The sequence below is a fragment of the Ambystoma mexicanum genome, chromosome 10 (genome assembly GCF_040938575.1).
Source record: "Ambystoma mexicanum isolate Mex_15411 chromosome 10, UKY_AmexF1_1, whole genome shotgun sequence".
Lineage (NCBI taxonomy): Eukaryota > Metazoa > Chordata > Amphibia > Caudata > Ambystomatidae > Ambystoma > Ambystoma mexicanum.
The window spans coordinates 270,825,647-270,845,214 of NC_090932.1; the positions used below are offsets into that span (position 1 = coordinate 270,825,647).

At 45.4% G+C, this 19,568-nt stretch overlaps 1 protein-coding gene across 2 annotated transcripts in view; it reads right to left on the reverse strand.

Moving 5' to 3' along the window:
- PXYLP1 (2-phosphoxylose phosphatase 1) overlaps window positions 1-19,568 on the reverse strand; it is a 696,133-nt gene that overhangs the window by 317,851 nt on the left and 358,714 nt on the right. The window contains exon 1 of one of the 2 annotated variants that reach the window (XM_069617829.1): window positions 1,892-2,057. The exons of the other annotated variant lie outside the window; for it this stretch is intronic. Coding sequence (XP_069473930.1) covers window positions 1,892-1,967 — 76 coding nt within the window. The 5' untranslated portion in view covers window positions 1,968-2,057. Of the gene's footprint in view, window positions 1-1,891; window positions 2,058-19,568 lie in introns of those variants that run through there. 2 annotated transcript variants of the gene reach the window in all.

Consider the following 19,568-nt stretch of genomic DNA (forward strand, 5'->3'; position numbering starts at 1 on the left):
AGATAACCTTGCATATGAAAGTTCACCAACTTAGGCAAGCAACTGATACGACCACATGCGAACACTCATGCCACATTTGGTGGAGTTTCAAGTAATTATTCACACAGGGAAAAAAGGCTGAACGCGATTTTTTTGTATTGTGTTTTTCATATGCAGCTAAAAGAACATGTTTTCGGGGCACATTTTTCAAAAGTGCGACTTTGATTTCTCGGGATATTCGGTAAATACCAATAGCCCTTACCTTGAACTAGTGCATGCCACTAGAACTTCGCAAATAAGAGCAGTCAAATTCGAGATATTCACTTTTTGCGAAATAAATGTATCAATATATTCATTCATGCGCAGTAGTTATGCAGTGAACAATACCTGCGGATGAGGCAGACTCACAGACACCATCATAACAAGCCCCATACAACAAAAACATGCAACAATCATACATTCAGAATAATACAAACCAAACACAGGAAGAACATGTGCAAAATGAGCATTTGACATGGACACGCACTCCATACGGAGTAAGAGGGAACACACCAGTCACAGACATTAACAACGCACACAAACCATACGCGCAAAACACAATTGAGCACAAGTCCAGACAAAACTCAATACGCACATATCGGATGGCTCGAATGGTTCGAATGAACATGAACACGTATCCGGCGGTGGTCACTGGGCCAGATTTTCCCTTATCCGGCACAACATGTCTTCTCGGCTCTGGCTAATCCATTTGCACACTTTGGTGCATTTGCTGTCGAACCTGGGATTCAAACCCGGTCGTCAGAACCAAAGTTGTGACTTACCCGCCAGACCACTGGAACGTCTGGTTTTGGTTATTGCACTTGTGAATATGCCTGTGAGAAGTGTAATCTGCATACGTGCAGCTGTGTACGTTTAAAACATATACACCTTTTGTAATTTGCTTGCAACCTTATAGGAAACGCTAACGCTCCTCCTTTCTCAGGTTATTTTCCAATTGTTCATACTCTTCTGAAATGTAAATGTGTTCTTATGTGGGGGGAGAACGGTGGAGAAAAATCTCCCGAGACCTTCCTATTTCGCCCCCCACCCGCCCCTCTCCCTCATCGTGGGATCAGCACTACATGCATGCCAAAGAAGAATGAAACATGCATGCATACACACAATGCAAACATATATCATGTTCAGAATGAATCGAAGCATGCATAGCACATAGAAAGTGAAGGTTCGCACCTATACAAATGCGAGGTCTACAAATGTCGGGAATGCTAAAGTTAAAGAAGAAAAAACAGTCTGAACGAAGTACGTTCCCAACACAAAGTCCATCACACAACAAACGAAACAGTAACTTGCACAGTACTACTACCTCGCGAATCTCATTTGTATTAGGTACTTTACATCAGTGCTATAGTAAAGTGAATGCAAGTACAGTTTCAAAATGCAAGTAGTCTTCGAATGGCACTATGCTGTGCATTTTACTTCGGTTAGTAATTAATACGCTCTCTGCCATAGGACGATAATTACAGGTTTAGACGTGTAAGCGAAACAAAACCATGTGCGAACATCAAAAGACAAAACATTATGCTACTTAAGTTGAACAAACTTCATTGCGGTGGAGATCCCTATTAGAACCCCTTGGGTTCCCCCAAAGCATTCAAACAACCACACAGCCCAGGGTGCGTTACACAACCTGAGCCATAACATAGCTATTCAATTATCTCTGTGCTGACCACATGGCCAAGACACGCACGCATACACACACACACACACACACGCACGCACGCACGCATACACACACACACACACACACACACACCCGCTAAGGTTTAACAGTCTGCAGCGTTTCGAGGCCACAGCACACACTAGCCTAATGGCAGAGAAATACGCGGAGCATACAACGTCCTTTAATACATACCCAGCAACAAAAGGAGTAGGCTCATGCTACGTGGCGATGACCCCCACAGGGCTGGTCCGACCACCACCCTAGCCATCCTTGTCCTTCCCTGGACTGAACTGAACAGTGGGCAGAAGGATGATGGCTGCGTGTTTTTTTTCCTGGCTCTGGCAGGAGAGATGTTTTTTTTTGCAGTCGGCTTTCTAAGACAGAAGGCTCTTTCAGGTCTAAATTTAACAATCTAAAGCCATACTGACGACTTGTACTCGGACGGTTCACAAATATTGCATGCCGTCGTTTGGGAGGTAACAATACATGTCCATTTTGCCAATATCGGCCAGTGATAAACGATCAACCATACCTGCTAACGCCCCATAATTGAGGTGTAGGAACTTATTCGTTCAGCCCAAATGGCGTTCGTAAAGTTGCGTTTGCGTTCGCCCTCCTAAAATATACAGCGGAAATTTAGAAACGCCTCTTCCTGCAGCTAGATCTTGTGTCACTAAACCTTGTCCAGCATTTGATCAGACACTACATTCTAGTGAATGAATCCGAGTAAAATGCCTTCCTGTAATATACAAAGTGGCGTTTTCACAAGATAGTGTCATTGTTTCGGCAGGGGGCGGGCTCTGACTTCTGGAGCATGCATGATGCATGATAGATGCTGGCCAGATACATGGAAACCCACCAGGCTCAGAGCTAACGGGGAGCTTGGCAATCTGGTACAGAAAGTGGAAGAAGCATTGAGAATTCTCTTCAATATCGACAAGTCTGCAATGGCAAACACTGGCAAAGGCAAAAGGGCTTGGCTTGCAAATATAAAGTGCAAGCCTTTTTTGTCATGCAAGGGCTTTACTAAAGAAAAATCCTACCTCCTACATTTACAAAGCCAGACCTGTTGGGGTTGCCAATGTATCATAATTATGTATTTGTGAAAGACAGGAAAGCGATCATAAACAATCAAGATATTAACGTTTTCTTAATTGGGATATGGAAAGCTCTCCTGTATACTGGAAAATACAAAAAGGAACAAACCAGTTGTATGGGAGGATTGGTCCAAGAGCCCCCCCCCCTCCCCTGCAGCCTCTCCCCCTTGTGAAGTCCATGGCTCGTCGGGGGTTCCCCCTGCCACCAGGGCCCAGGTGGCGGGTGGACCACTGGCTGAAGACATTGACCAAACATGCTGTATTAAGCTAGGCCCTGGAAACCATTTTGTGAAATCAAAATGGCATGGGCCCTGTGCACTGCAGCACGGCCCCCACCCTTGGAGAGTCTCACGTGTCCCTGAGGCTGCAGCTCCCTGGCAGATCCGCTGAGAGCCCGTTCCCACAAACAGACGGACATGAGCTAGTCCTAGATGCAAACACTGTAACATTCACCTTCCGCTGTGTATCACTGTTCTCAGTATGACCCGGCCAGCAGGGCCGGGGTGGAAAAGAACTGTAAAATGGTCCCCCGACAAAAGCAGAGCCCCCAAATACTAATGAGCAAACTACCTGTGATGGAACTCTTCTCTCCATGACCTTTTTGACTAAAACATGTAACCTCCATGAAGATGGCAGAATGTGTGTTTATATGGCATTCTGGTTGAAGTACCCACATCCCCGTAGCTATGCGCAAATGGTAAAAGTGTCCCGGGGTTTTCATGTTATATGTTTCGCCGAGAAGAATGCACCCCAAGGTCCCATGCCATAACTGAACTAATGCTGCTAGAGTGCAAAGGAAGACACATTCAACCCCATTGGGAGCTCATGTAAATGGTGCACGAAACTGCACAATATGTATTTGAATGTCCAAGCTCACCATGTGTCACTGCCATCAGTCTCATTGGCCAGCTGTTCCGGCGTGCTCCACCAACCTTATTACTACCTCGCTTAACCCACGCATGTATAGAAATGTAACAAAATGTTGTGGTTGTCAAATACTTAACATATAGGTAACGCATTTGAAATGGCCATGTAAAAGGCACTAACAATGTAGAAAACATAAGCTTTGAAAAGACTCAATGAGTTTTGTACATTATATGAATCTTTATGCCTCTTCCACATAATCTGCAACGCACGAGGAAAATACCATTGTGGGCATATCCAAGGCCATTTCCCCTTCCTCCCCATTGAAGCCTGCCAGACGGAAACCAGAGGCCTGTGCTGCTCTGCTTCACCTCCCCCAAGTCGGCTGGAGCCGCTTCAAACATTCACGTTCCCCCGCAGCTCCCAGGGCCGCGGCCAGCCACCTGAATTATTTACAACCCAGCAGTAAACCCCGGCCATAAACGCAGGCGCGAAGGCGCCCTTTCTTAGGCTCCACGACCCACCAGCTCACCACAAGTTAATGGCCCCTGTAAAATTAGGACACCCAATATTATAGCAACACTGTAGGAACACATTCATAATGACTTCTAACGGGACATGATAACTTGGACAGCTCGTCCCTTGGCCTGAGACCGAACCTCGCGACCTATGATACCCGGTCAACAGGACGATGGTAACCATGTATTGATGTATCACCAAAAGACCCCACTCTAGGCGCATTCCTCCTGTGTTGCATTAACCTGTAGAATAACCTATTGGAAGATTTACCGGGGAAGATAATATTGCAAAAAGCCAAGAAAGACGTTCATCACTGACACTGGTCACGGCTGGCACAACAACACCGTCCGGATGAGCCCAGCTGACCTGCCCGGCCCGGCCCACGTGGGTAACCAGTGACGTCCACCAACCACAGCAAACCACATCACAGCTGCACCTATAGTTAGTCGTCGCCACCCAATCCCCACAAACTTGTGCCCCCTATAGTGTGTAGGTTCTTATGACGCATTTTGTAAATATATACGCCTGTCTTTGCTATTGTCAGACAGAGCGCTCTCGGAGTTTGCAGAGTCCTTTGCATGCCCTATTCTGACTTATATAAACTCCCATTAAGCTCACCCGCACTTTGTCTTAGCCTTATTCCCATCTTGGGAGAGTCCATTATTGCCTCTCATTGTGGGGAGGATCGTGCTATCTGGGGACGCTCGCCTTCACAGTTTTGTCAGAAACCGTATTATCTAAAAAGGTTTGCCCGAGAGCAAATATGAACCAGACTGCTTTTGTACTTTGTTTGCCACATAACATAAGAAGAAAGGTGTTAACTGCATTTCTTTTCATCGGACTCCGAAAACAACGTAAACAACACAGCGGGTTTCATTTTTGCCCCAACAAAAACATTTTTAGCTAATACAAATTGGGTCTAAACCGGTGTTCTCTATTTCGTATTACTTAAGCAGCAAAATAAGTTCTAAATTCAACTGCACTCTTTTTTTTCACGTGGCAAAACTTTGATAATCTGGCACAGAACTTTCCTTTTTTGCATTGTGGGGCCTGTAAATTCAAGGTCGTGCTCCGTTAAAGAGCGATCCCAAGATATGCATATTTCTGGACCACCTCAACTTATAATTATCGAAGCATTTGCACAATTTCTAGCACAGCTTAAAATGTTAGATAACCGGGCCCTGGGTGTTAGCCCTAAAACACAAAAATCTGGCAGTTCGGCCCTGACCCTATGTTTGAGGCTTACTCAAATAAGGACAAAACATTTGTGTGGCAAAAGTCAAGACTATGTTATACAGACTGAAAACGAGAGGCTTGGAAGGGAGCTCTAGTCTTACGCTAGAGACGCAATTCAAATGATCCTAGATAAGGTTTCCCTCTAGAAACCAACACAAATGCTTTTGCTTCTATTTAATATTTTCTCGATCTCTTTAAGCTGAATTTAACTGCAGATGAAAGGGGAAAATCCAAATCAAATCTTAAGGTAGCATCTAGTTATCTGCCCAAGTGGATATTAAAAACAGGCAGGTTGGTGAATGCCAATAATGGGGGCAACCTAACTTTGTCAAAATGCCCATTCCCTCGAATGTCACATAAGTGAGCCCTTCTTCTGGATTTAAGGCCATTTTCATATAAGCCCTGAACCATAGCTTTCTTACGTAGTCATGTTTCATATCTATGCAGAGGTACTCAACACTTGTTATGCATTTCTGATTTGATCGGGTACAGATCTTGATGGTGGACTGCAGAAGAAAGTGCTTCAGAACAGACACATACCTCTGCAGTTTATGAAGCGGTCCAAGAGACAGTTTAGTAATACAAAAGGTACATAATTGTAGTAAAATGAAGAAGGTTAATGAAATGTATGTAGACAAAGAGCTGAGAAAGCATTGTGTTTTATTATATGATATTTCTATAGCACTTCATTGCCATGGTGATGTACTCAAAGTGTTTCAGGTTTCTGGGGGATTCAGCAGACTGTAGCCTGAACACATATGTTAATGTTAAAGGTACTTGTACCGTGCCCCGTCACCATTGGAGTGGTGCCCTGGTCCTCTGGCGGACCTGAAAAGGAGGGTGTGAAAAAAGGGGGCTGCAGGGGCTAGTAGGGTGTAGTGGGAATAGGAAAGTGAGAGGTGTGATGGCCTGTTGGCAGCTTCAGTTCGGTTTGCACTGTTCGCTGAGTTTAAGTGCGTTTTTCGGGTTGGTGCAAATTCCCATGGGCTGTTGTGCTGGGTTATGTGTTTTTAGTCTGTTGTTGCAATGTGGTGAAGTATGTGCGGATTACTGTGCAGAGAAGTGATTGTGCAAATTTCTGTATGAGAAGTGTATGCAGAAAGTTGAGGTTTTAGAATTGGGTTAGCAGGTTTTCCTTACCTCTTTGTCTTTGCGTTTCTGCGCTCAACATCTATGATTACCCTGCGTGATTGGAATTGTTTGGCCGCCTAGTTGTCAGGCATGTTGAGGGGTGGCAGTTTACTTCTGTATTGCTCTAGTGTTATGTGTACCTGACTGATGCGGGTGTGTTCCCCCGCCCTGGGGTTGGCAATGTTTAGGTTAGCAGATTCTTGTCCCTCGCTCCCCATCCCGTGTGGGGTCCTGAACTATCCAAGTTTCCTCTGTGGGCTAATGGTATGTGGACATGGGTGGCCGGGTGGCCCCCCCACCCCGCCCTCTGGTTAGGGAATATTAAGTTAGGGGTCATGGGTTCCTCCTTGGGATTGTTGTTTCCTGCTGGGTCTATGCTTCCTAGTAGTTTCCTTCTGGTTCTCAAAATGGTAGACAATGAGAAAAACTCACCTAGATCCGAGATTCCTAGATAGTGGGAGAAAAGGCCTAGGTTTCACAAAGTGGTAGACAATGAGAAAACACACAGATTTGAGATTCCTAGATAGTGGGAGAAAAGGCCTAGGTTTCACAAAATGGTAGACAATGCTAATGTTAAGAGTCACTATCACCACCGGAGTGGTCCCCTGGCGCTCTGGCGGATCTGAAAAGGGAAGAAGGTTAGTAGGACTGAGCGGGAGAAAGGCAAGAGAGCTGTGATGTGCTGCTGTCAGCCTCTGTTCGGTTTACACCGTTCACTGAGCTTAGGTGTGCTTTTCGGTTGGGAGCCGTCATGTGCTGTTGTGCAAGGCTATGTGTGGTATGTTTTGTTGTTGCACTGTAGTGAGGTTTGTTGTGCATTAGAGTTATGGTTCTGTTTAGAGTTTGAGATATGTATGCAGAGGGTTAGATTTCTTTTTTTAGAAAGGCTGTTTGATGGCATCACTATCTAGATGTGGTACATGCTAAACTTCACAATTCCATCTAGATGTGACGCATACACTGTATTGCAGTATATGCACATTACATGATAATATAAATGTATTACTGTATGCATACGACAATTTTTGGCATAGATTACTAATTTCACAATGTTATATTTAGCTGCTTAATGTTTTGGATGCCCCGCAATTGGCTATGTCGGTGAATGTGTGGTTGCTGGCATGAACCAAATTTGGAGTGCGACTCAGACAACTAATAAGGAGACGCTGCACTAAAAGGTGGACTAAGCAATATGTATCACAGCATCTATCCGCTCTAAAGCAGCTGACTGCAAATGAGGCCTCTGAAAGACTTGATATGCATATTTGGTATACATTACAAGCACATCTGATCAAATGTACATGCGTATTAGGTGTACATTTCGTCAAGTTGCATTACAGTAGTGGAAACCCGCATGTTAAACAGTGCCTTGCAGGAGAAGCACATCACATGAGACTATACATTTACAAAAGCATGCAAATGACAATTAATTGGCAGTTACGACTAAAACTGTAACATTCTATTTAGGAGTTTTACGTGTTGGGTGCATACGTTATGTGAATTGCTAGGTTATAAAGTAAGTGGTTGCTGGCCTGGGCCGAATTTGATGTGGGATTCAGCGTGCAAATATCGTTCGGGAATAATTGTTTTACATTGTATAGGAAGGCACCTAAACCTCTTTTTGTATTGCAGGAGGACAAGTAAAATGTTTAAGATAATGTGTACATCATATTACATAACAATCTTGTATTTACCCCGTCCTGTTTTGAACGAGTTGTTGGGTCTTTTTTTTATAAGATTATGTACGGCTATCTGTGGATAGCATAAACATGAATACATTCTGTATGAATTAAATTAGCCAATAATACAACTGGGCGCGGATAAAGCCTATTTCCCATCAGATTTTTCAAGAATGTGCAATGATAGGCGTGAACAGGACACCACAGCAACTTCAGGAACACGAATCCAGATAAGATGGATGGGCGAAAGGCATTATTTGGAGAGTCGATTACTAAAGTAGAGCAAACTAGCAAAGAACAACCCAGATGAGTGGACCATCATAGTCTGTGGGTTCTTTTCAAGAATAGAATGGTTGGATTTTTACACCCTTTCAGTTTTTTTGTTTGGGCTATTCCGTGTTACTTGCGACACCTAGAAGACTAAACTATTGCATTAGAGTAGAGATAGGGAGAAATGGCATATGAGGAAGAACGCACAGCTTGGAGGTGTTTGGTTGTTTGTTTCGTTATAAGCCCATCCTTTGCCTGCACATGTCCAGGCAAATCCCCATGGCGATTCCCACCCAGTTCCTGCCCCTCGTGGGAACTCTTTGAGCTCGCTTTAATCAAGCCTTACCATCAAATGTCCTAGAAGTGCCTGCTGGTGTTTTTTCAGAGCAGTCTTGAGAGTTAATGACTTAATTGGCGTTATAAACCTGCTACTGGTGTAATAAAAATGTCTTAACAAGGTTGTCTTCAGCCAGCCACTCTATTTATAACCACTCTGCGAGTCCCCCACTGAAGTCCTGTTAAAAATAAGCATTACGCATTGGCAAAGTCAACAGTTTTAGCTTTTGTGTAAGTATTGGCCATTTGCCAGACACTGCTTTTAGATGCCCAGTTACTCACACCCTTTTGCACTTGCTACCATCAATCGCCAGTTAAAATGCCTTTCCCACACCGAAGCCCAAAGTGTTGGCATTGCCAATGCTTGTATTATATACGTCTTTGTCACAGAATGCTCCCGCTTCAACACTGTTATAATAGCTATTGCATCCCATTTCAATGGCATTCAGTTCATCAGTCTCATAAGGATAGATCCATCTGCATGGAGTTCAATGGAGGGCTCAATGTTTAGCCATTCAGGGCCTGAGTCACAGAAGCATTGTATAATGGCACAATCCCATTGGAAAACGCCCTGTGACTCAGGTCCCAAGACTTAATCTATATTGTTGTACCATGTTTACCAAGTTTTGGTCTCCATGTCAGAAAGAGAAGCACAGCGGCTGGAATCAGCCTGCTGCAGAAGGCTCAGATTCCAGTTGGTCTTCCTTGCCAGAGGACGAGAGCGCCACTGTGTTGGGCTATAGCAACATCTGCTATTTGCAGTATTCTGAAAACATTGGAATGCGTTGGTAAGAGCAAGAGAAACTAAGTACTATGGAACCACCTTTCGTGCACAGTCTGGCAGTCTCTGAAACATTCAACATCGTATTGTGCCCTTGATAGCAACGTTTCTAATAGCACCCTTATAAACGGACCCTCCGATATTCACTCACTAGAATAGTCTTCGGGGCACCTGTGTGCAGGAGGGTGGGTTTTGGTTATTGCATATCCGGAGGCGGCACTGGTCATACATTTCAGACTTTAGTTCTACTAGAGCTGCGTGGTTCGTCAGGTCTGCAACTTAAGTAAGTGAACCAGTGTCAGTATCATGATAATCAATTAACCAAACATGGTTATACTAACCAAATGTAAGATTGTTCCATAAAAATATCCAGGTCCTTAAGTGGACTGGAGCTAGCCTAACTACCTACGCACGGTCCAAATACTGCCTAATACTGACTTTTAGACAAGCTCACAGAACTGATTTCCCGTACCCAATTTCACAACAGGCTTAAGTCAAACAAGCGATTATAAGCGATGATACTTCTCTTTCCATGTAGAAATCACTCTCTGCCATGTTTAGAATTACATCATCAATTGGACATTCAAAATTAGATTTTCCAATGCCAAGTATAAACTATACATTTAGAGAATACATTGTGAGATTTTTGCTACAAACTAAATTAAACGGTTTAGTATTATTTAATCAAATTAATCTATAAGAATCATGGATTTCGTTCAAAAGAACTGTGGGACTGGATTGACCTATTTTCATTTGATTTCGATTTTATCTTTTTTATTTCACTCAAAATCGACTTTACTGATAAAAGCACCAATGCAGCATATGCAAATCGACACCCACTTGTTCGATGATCTGGTTTTAGTAAAACAATTTACATGAAACCTTTACAAGAGAACTCAGTACAACCCGAGCGCCTTCGTCAATTGTAAAAAACCTGGGGGTACTGATGGACAACAATCTCACTCTAGAGCAACACGTAAACCCTCTACTCATGAAATGCTTCTCTCTCCTGCGAACGGCAAAAAGGATCCTACCGTTCCTATAATTCGCCAACAAAACACTGACCATAATTGCTCTCGTCATGTCCAAAGTAGACTACGCCAATAGCCTATACTTGGATATGGCTCAACGACTCCTAAAAAAATCACAACGCATATAAAAAACCGGTAGCAAGACTGCTTCTCAAACTACCCAGAAGATAACACATCACACCTGCACTAAAAACACTACATTGGCTACCAATAAAACAACGAATAAAATTCTCAATCAATGTGCATCATGCGCAGAGCAATACACAACCAAGGCGCAGAATTCCTGAGAGACAAGTTACACCTACATCAGCCAACAAGAACGCTCAGATCAAGCAACACATCCGCCTGGAACCGAAACCCTACAACAAAAGAAAACTCTGAGGATCCTCTTTCTCTCACCAGGCACCGAAAACTTGGAACGGCTTACCAAAGAACATACGGAACACAAGAAACCACCTAACCTTCAGGAAACTGCTAAAATCCTGGCTTTTTACTGCGTAAGCAGAAGACCACGCACAGAGAGAGACACAGCAAAAAATTGATGAATGAAGATACCCATCCCGGTTGCCACCAAGCAATCGACTACAAACAGAATCAAAGGAAGACACTCCACAACATACCATACCACATAATGAGAGATAGCCACGAGAGGAGGACACTAAACACTGAATACATAGGCAGACCAAGACTAAAGCACTTTGAAGATTCATCTATAGCATCCTAGCCCTGTACCACACCAAGCCCCAACAGACCCATTCATTCACATAGAGAGCAAGGGAACAGGGGCCACCGAACCCCAGCTCCGAAACCTAAGGAGGAGAATAGACACACCCAATCATATTATACAAAGTTCATTAGAATACAGCAGGGAGTGCGCCGCGCTAACACCCACAACCATCAGACGGTCAAAAAAGGATAGTAGCAACTGATCCCACCCATAGTAAGACTAATTAAACCAAACAAGATGTGGCACAACCAGGATTCTCAACCCACTAACCCTTCCTTCAAATTTCTGCATTCCTAACTCACCCAAAAATTCAAACAACCATCTCTCGCCCAGCAAACCGCACACACTTTACCACACCACATCAACAACAAACCAACAGCACATAAACAGCACCAACAGCACACAAGGTCTCACCCCGGTCCAATACTTGCACCAAAGCTCAGCGCACGGTGTATACCAAACTGAAGCTGCCAACAGCACACCACCTCACTCGCTCCTACTCCCGCTTATCCTGACTAACCCACCCCGCCCGCCTTCTTGTTTGCAGATTCACCAGAGCGTCTGGGGACCAACTCCGTTGGTGGCGGTGCGTGATATAAATACATTTAACATTTAACATTCAGAATAGGCCTGAGAAATACAGAATTAACATGGGAAAAGTATTCTTGCCAATATTTAGTAGCCAAAAAGAAATTGACCCCGTCATGTAAGAATTGGTTGAAGAGACACAAATATGAAATGGCACTTAAAGAAAGCAAGGTTATGTTAGCAACCTTATTATCGAAGAAATCTTCTCTGTTCTGGAAGTTAATGAAGAGTGGGGAAAAGCATGAGTGAGGAAGTTATGCTAAATCCAATATGGGAACAAAAGTGGGTGGTTACCTACTCAGCAACATTCAATAATAGTTCTGTAATGAGAAACTACATAAAATGGCAAGATCTACTGGACTGGGAGAGGATGTTTTCAAGGGAGTCCATAGAGGGAATTATAACGCAGGCAAAAAACTCAAGGGCCGCAGGACCAGATGGGATGTCTAATAGACTACTTAAAGAAAAACAGAAATGTGGGCCGATATCCCGTTTAGGCTATTCCTGGGAATAATAAAGGAGAACAGGATGCCAATTTCATGGCATATTTCAAACATAGTGGCAATCTATAAGAAAGCAGATAAGCTTGACCCACTAAACCATCAACCAATAACACTGATCGAAAGTCTCTGTGATACCCTGGGAATCACAAGTCAGGCTTTGGCATGGTTAACCTCCTTCCTCTCCGACCGTCCACCCCAGGTGGAACTTGGGTCCTTCCTCTCTACTATCACTCTTTTAACATGTGGTATTCCCCAGGGTTCAAACCCATCCCCCTGGTTATTCAAGGTCTACATGGCTGCTCTGGCACGTGTGATTGCCACTTCCTTCTCTAACTTCCAATGTTATGCGGATGACGCTCAACTCTCCTTCAAGCTACCCTCAGCCACCTCCTCTACCTCACTCATATCTGACTGTCTGTCTGCAATTCGGTCATGGTGTGCTGCAAACAACCTCTGCCTCAATGCCAGTAAGACTGAGATTGTTTGCATTGGGACTCTTGCTCCCGCTTTCCCACTCTCACTCTGGCCGACCTCCCTTGGCCCTGCGCCCGCACCCACCTGCGAGGCAAAAAAACCTCTGTCATCTTCGACCCCACTCTCTCCTTCTCCACTCACATTTCGGACAGCTCTAAAAAGTCCAACTACCAGCTGCACCTCCTCAGAGGTACTCTTCCTTTTCTCACCTTTCCCCAGCAGCTCACTGCCTCCAGAGCTCTGGTTCTCTCAAGGCTGGACTACTGCAAAAGCCTATTTTCTCAACCTCCCTACCTCTGCTTTGTGCCCGTTGCAACTCATCCAGAACAGAACTGCAAGACTTATCCTTGGCCTTAAGCCTAGGGACTGCATCTCTCTGGCGCTGAAATCCCTTTACTTGCTCCCCGGAGCTGCAAGGATAAACTTCAAGATCCTTTGCATTGTCCAGAAGGGGCCTGGGACCTACCTATCTGCAATGATGCCTACCTGAATACTGTCCTTCCAGAGCCTTCGGCTCATCTACCTTCAACCATCTGTGAGTGAGCCGGTTCTCCAAGCAGAGGTTTGGAGGGAGATCTTTATCCTCAGCAGGGGCCTCCCTCTGGAATTGCCTCCCTGCCACCCTACGTCTTGAGCCTGATCTCCTTAAGTTATGGAAACTCCTCAAGACATTCCTTTTCTCCTCTTCCTCCTCCCTCCCTCCCTCTACCCTGCTTACTTTTCTCTCTGTTCTATCCCTCTCCCCCTCCTTTTCCACACAGCTTGCATACTAGCCGCCGGGTGTACCTCAGAGTCTTGCAGGTCCCTGGCACCCTCGCCAGTCCTCTTTGCGCTTGCCCCCGGGCCTGCATTTGCCTCATCACTACTGCACTTAGTTAATGATGCACTTGGTTAATGACTCATGAGAGTGGCCGCTCTCAGCACTTACCCCAGTTTATGACTGACTGGGCGCACTTACGGCCCCCCCACTCCCGCCACCTTGCACTCACTCGCTCCGCCCTCCCGCCCCTATACCGTCTGTGCACTTGATCGATCTGAATCGTACCATCTCTTTGAAGATTGTAGATCCATCCTCCCTGTCCCCCCCCCCTTGCATGGTGGTGCCTAAATGCACTTGGAAAAACTGCAGAATCGTTGTCAGACCTATTTGCCCTTATCTACACTGGTAACTGTACTATATGCACTTACTCTGGCCGTGCATACTTGTATCGTTAAGAAATTCAAGGGCTTTGAATGACAGTTTTTTCTCCCCTTGTTTCCCTCCCTCCTTGAGCGCTTTGGAACACTTGTCTTGTGTATAGGCGCTTTATAAATAAACATTACCATTTACCATGTACCCAGTAAAATCTTCTTGGCATGCGCAAGTGAGGTGGATATGTTAGCAGGCAGCAAACAGGATTTCGGGCAGGAATGGGTACAAGGTACAACCCTAAAGAGCTTTATACTAATCCTACTTCACGCAAGAGCCACAAAAAAAAGAGGCATCTCCGGTCTGCTTAGCATCCTTGAGTTAAGTGCAGCATTTGATAAAGTGGTAAAATCAACCCTTTGGCAAAAGCTACAGGACTGGGGAATACCATTGGGATTAGTAAAAAAAGATCATGATGCTGGAGGATAATACACATATACGGATAAGGCTGAATAAGGGGGTTGGGTGTGCTGTCCAGAGGGATTGACAATCCATATGATTGAGGCAGGGCATTAGCTCCAAAACGTTTTAATGTAGAAGTAGCAGATTTGAGAGATTGTTTACAACATGCACATTATTTCCCTGTGAAATTGGGTAATTTCATCTATCATCCTCTTCAGAAAACAGCTTCTTTGTCTCAACCCAAAAATGCACTGCAGAGAAAATTGACAGCACTCAGTAAATATATGGAACACAATCTAAAAATAAATGAGAACAAGTCAAAATAATAATATTTAAAAATCAGAAGAAAAGATGGAATATCTCCTGGGATAAAGTACCAATAGAGCATGTTCAACCCATCACACACCTGGGCTTCATAATAAAAAAGTTAAAAAAGCATACAGTGACAGTGGGAAGACCTACTGATCAAAGAAAAATGACACAGATGAAGATGAGCACAGATGAAGATAAAAAAAAATACTGCAGATTTACACTCATCCCACTGATTAACTAATATAAAATGAAAGCCATACCAAAATAAATGTATGGACTGGAACTTCTACAGCCCAAGGAATGAAAGGCCTAAAAACCAAAAAAAAATACATGGTCCAATGTGGAGACCAGTGATGAATATCCCTCAGTCTTTGCCGGTACCAATAATAAGAAAGAGGTTAGGTCTGCCTTCACTGTCTGCTATGGTATGGTAGTGTAGATTGAATTTAATGAGCAAGATTCTCACACCGCCAATGAACTCTATGTTTGAAGTCCTGAAAGAAGTATACATCATGGACCAAGTTGCAGAGGTAGGCAATTTTATGAAGGAAGGAATAGACTACTTAAACCTAATAGGGTGAACTATGGAAGAACTGACAGGCTGAATATAGCGAAAAGAAGAAAAAAACAAATGGGCATCGAACAGGGATCAAATCCGGTCAAGTGGCACAGCGAGTAGAGCGCTCGCTTTGACATCCGTGCAGAGCCTGCTAACGCAGGTTCGAATCCCGGCGGGGCCAAACTCAGCCTTTCATCCTTCCGAGGTCGATAAATGAGCACCACACACCGTGGGTAATAATAAGCAGCGCTCAGATACCTGAGGGTTCGTAGCGCTATATAAATGCCGAATTATTATTATTATTATTAAATCGATAGATACGTCATTTAGCGTTCTCAAGGACATACATAGAAAAAGGGTCACATTACCTTCATTTATTGTGAAAATACCTAACAACTCTTATTCGTTTCCACCTAAATCTGATTCCCACACTGGATAGGGTAGGATCGTGGTTGAACTTGATTGTGTTGTTTCTGCCGGGAAAGTCGAATTGAATCAATAAAGCATCTACTAACCAAATGTGAAGTAAATGTGAAGGGTCAAAAAGGGTTAGAAAAATAAAAATAAACTGGAATGAAACGCGAACGACTGCGCCTGGAGCTATTACACATTAATCATGGGAGTCGCAATGAAACCAATGTAAAGATATGCTTCCCTTGTATCCCTGTATAATACAAAAAAAAAAAAAAAGAACCAATTACAGATTCAAAAAGTGCCTCGCCAATAGATTCCATTACCTTTGCCCGTAAGCTACACACACAGCAATCCAGGCTATGGAACTGGTCTTTCCCAAAGGCCCTACTTTTCGTTCAGCCCACTTGCGAATCCCTGGAAGGCGAAATAGTAGATTGTTTTGAAAATAATTCAGGGGCAGATACCCCAGAGGGTGTGGTTTGGGGCGCATTTAAGGCAACAATAAAGGAGGAACTTACCACAACTGAAGCACATAGGACACGGCTTAAGAGAAAATTGGAATTGGATCTTGAAGCGGAGGTAAAGCGGATCATGTACAGAATGGAAATCGACTCCACCCCAGAACTGCACAGGCAAGATAGATGCGCAAAGGGGAAGCTCGACCTCCACACAAAAGAAGCAGAAAGAAGTCTGCTGTAATTAAAACAAAGGTACTATATCAAGGCCAACAAGGCAGACAAACTCCTGGCTAGACAGCTAAAGCAAAGAAATGCGGCCCAAACTATTCAGGCAATTGAAATCACACCTGGCAATAGGGTATACAGCTATAGAACACATAGCCGCACAGTTTCACGCCGACTATTCGACTCTCTATACATTGGATCACTCCGAACAGAGGGTGCAGCAGGAGTTTATCGAGTCTGCATCTATGCAGACCCTCACAGCCTTAGATAGAGATTCCTTAGAGAGGGACATTGCATGGGAGGAAGTCCTATTCGCAGTAGCAAAGCTCCCGCCAAACAAAGCGCCGGGCTCGGACGAGTTCCCAGCCTCCTTATATAAGTGGTTCAGGGCGACTCTGGCCCCCGGACTTGTGGCTCTTTTTAACTTCTTTGCAAACACAGTCATTATTACGGACTCCATGGAAGAGGCAAAGATAGTTCTCTTCCCCAAAGCAGGGAAGGAGCCCATCTATTGCAGGCTTTACCGCCCTATTGCACTGATCAACACGGACACTAAGATTCTTGCAAACAGGGTAGTGCAGCTGATGCCTACACTGACGCACCCGGATCAGACTGGGTTTATAAAGGGACACCAAACACACGACAATCTCAGGAGAATCTGTCATTTGCTAGAAAAAGTCGCGAAGAAAGGGGATCCAGAAGTGCTGGTCTCATTGGATGCAGCGAAGGCATTCGACCGTGTCGAATGGTCCTTTCTCTTCAATACACTTCACAGTTTCATGTTCGGCCCTAAATTTATAGCGATGAAATGGGCAAACTACGCCCACCCCATGGCGCAGCTGTTGGTGACCGGCCAGCTCTCGGATCCGGTTCTGCGCCAGAGGGAAACAAGGCAAACCTGCCCCCCACTGCTTTATGCGCTGCAGCTAGAGCCGCTCCTCGCGAGACTCCGTAACCTAGACGCAATGAAGGGCATCTCCTTCGGGAGGAGGTCCATAAACTGATGGCATACGCGGACGACATGCTGCTCACACTCACCGAGCCGATCTCCTTCCTCCCTGCAGTGCTGCGTGAGCTGGAGGGGTTTGGCAAGGTTGCAGGTCTAAAAATTAACATTATGTAGTCAGAGATCCTGAACCTCTCGGGTAATAAGGCAGAATTGATAGAGGCGAAAGCTGTGATGCAACTCAAGTGGGTTCCCAATAGCATTTGCATCTTAGGGGTGACTATCACGCGCACATTAAGAGGGCTTTACAAGGCTAACTTCCATCCCCTGCTGGCCAAGACTGAGGCGCAGTTATAGACATGGTCCAGTCTATCGGTATCAACACTATTAAAATGGTCATACTTCCACAAACCTTGTATCTATTTCAGGTTCTCCCAATCCCCATCCCGACCGCCTTCTTTAGGACGCTAAACAGACTAATCTCCAAATACATCTGGGCGAACAAAACACCCCGAATCGCACTGAGAACCCTAATGCTCCCCCCAAACAGAGGAGGAGTAGGCCTCCCGAATTTCCAGGAATATTACCGGGCGGCGCAGTTTAGGGTCATTAGGCATTGGTTTGGGGAAAATAAAGATAAGAGATGGGTGTACATGGAGAGAGCGGTAGCAGGACCCCACACGGGAGAAAAACTATGGCTCCCGAGAGCAGATCGACCCCGCAATATTCATTTTAGCGACATTACGAAAGTGGTTGAGGACACGTGGGACCAAGCAGTGTGCTTACACCACATCACGACATAACCCTCCCCTTTCACACCACTCTTTGATAACCTGCAGTTCTCCCTGGGTCTGGGCTCGTGTGCATTCCCCGACTGGCAGGCGGCGGGCTGTGTAAAACTTAGGGATATTTTTCGGGGGGAGGAATGAAATCATTTGTTACATGTAAAAAATTAGCTTGGTCTACAGGAATCTCAACCTTTCCCATACTACTAGGTCCGCCACTGGATCATGGCCCCCCTAACCGTGCTGCAGCAATCAGGCCCCTCACACCGTTTGAGAAATTCCCAATATCAAACCCAGGGGATACACATCTAATCTCGCAAATCTACAGGTTTCTGGTGGACGCCCTTCCGCCTAAGCAGTTGTCGTTCCAAATCAGATGGGAGAACACATTAGACGGCATGATCTCAGAGGAGAGCTGGGCCTCACTATGGTCAGACATCACTCGTCTCTTCACGTCTATTCAGATTAGAGAATTCTGGCTGAAGCTCCTATACCAATGGCACTACACCCCAGAGAGGCTACACCGGTTGAACCCCAATATTTCAAATCGTTGCTGGAGGGGGTGGAGGGCTGAGGGGGGCTGGATTCACATATGGCGCACCTGCCCGTCACTACAGGCCTTCTAGGAAGAAGTCAATAAGATTTTACTGGATTATGTGGGGGCGTGGCTTGGTGGCCATGCGATAGAGACATGGTTTTTCAGAGCTCCCGCATGATCTGGCAAATGCTGGCATAAAATGCGACGGTAACTGAGAAAACTCGAGGGAAGGGTGCCTTAAGGTTGGAGGCACAGCTGAGGAGACGCCTGGGGAAAAACGGAAGACGGGGAGGCCGGGAGAGAGCCCGAAGCGAAACCCGCACCGCCTCACAAAATGGTGGAGGCAACCGTGAGCTGGTAAACCCTGGCGGTGGCAGCATTGCAAGCAGCGTTGCAGAAGACAGGAGAGCCACCGGACGCCTGGAGCCGGCAGAGAGTGGCGACTTAGCAGCGATATCGGACTCCTGGCCTGGGGGGAGGCGAGCCGAGAATACCCCGTAGAGGCTGGCAAACTGCGCCCGCAGTAGGACGCGCACAAGCGGATCGGCGGACATAGGGCGAGGCAAGAACCCACGACAAAGGACATTGGGTGTATGCAGCCCCGGAGGGAGGCCATCACAACAGAGTCATGGAGTGAGGAGGTAATACGGAAAGCGAAGCCCCCAGAGCTTGGATTCCGGAAGGTGCAGCAGAAGGCACCCTGAAGACTCTGCATTGGTACCAAGCAGGGCACAGAGTGAAGCAGAGCGGATTGCGAGGTCGAACCTGCGAAGACCCAGATCCAGACGGAAGACACGCTGGAGCA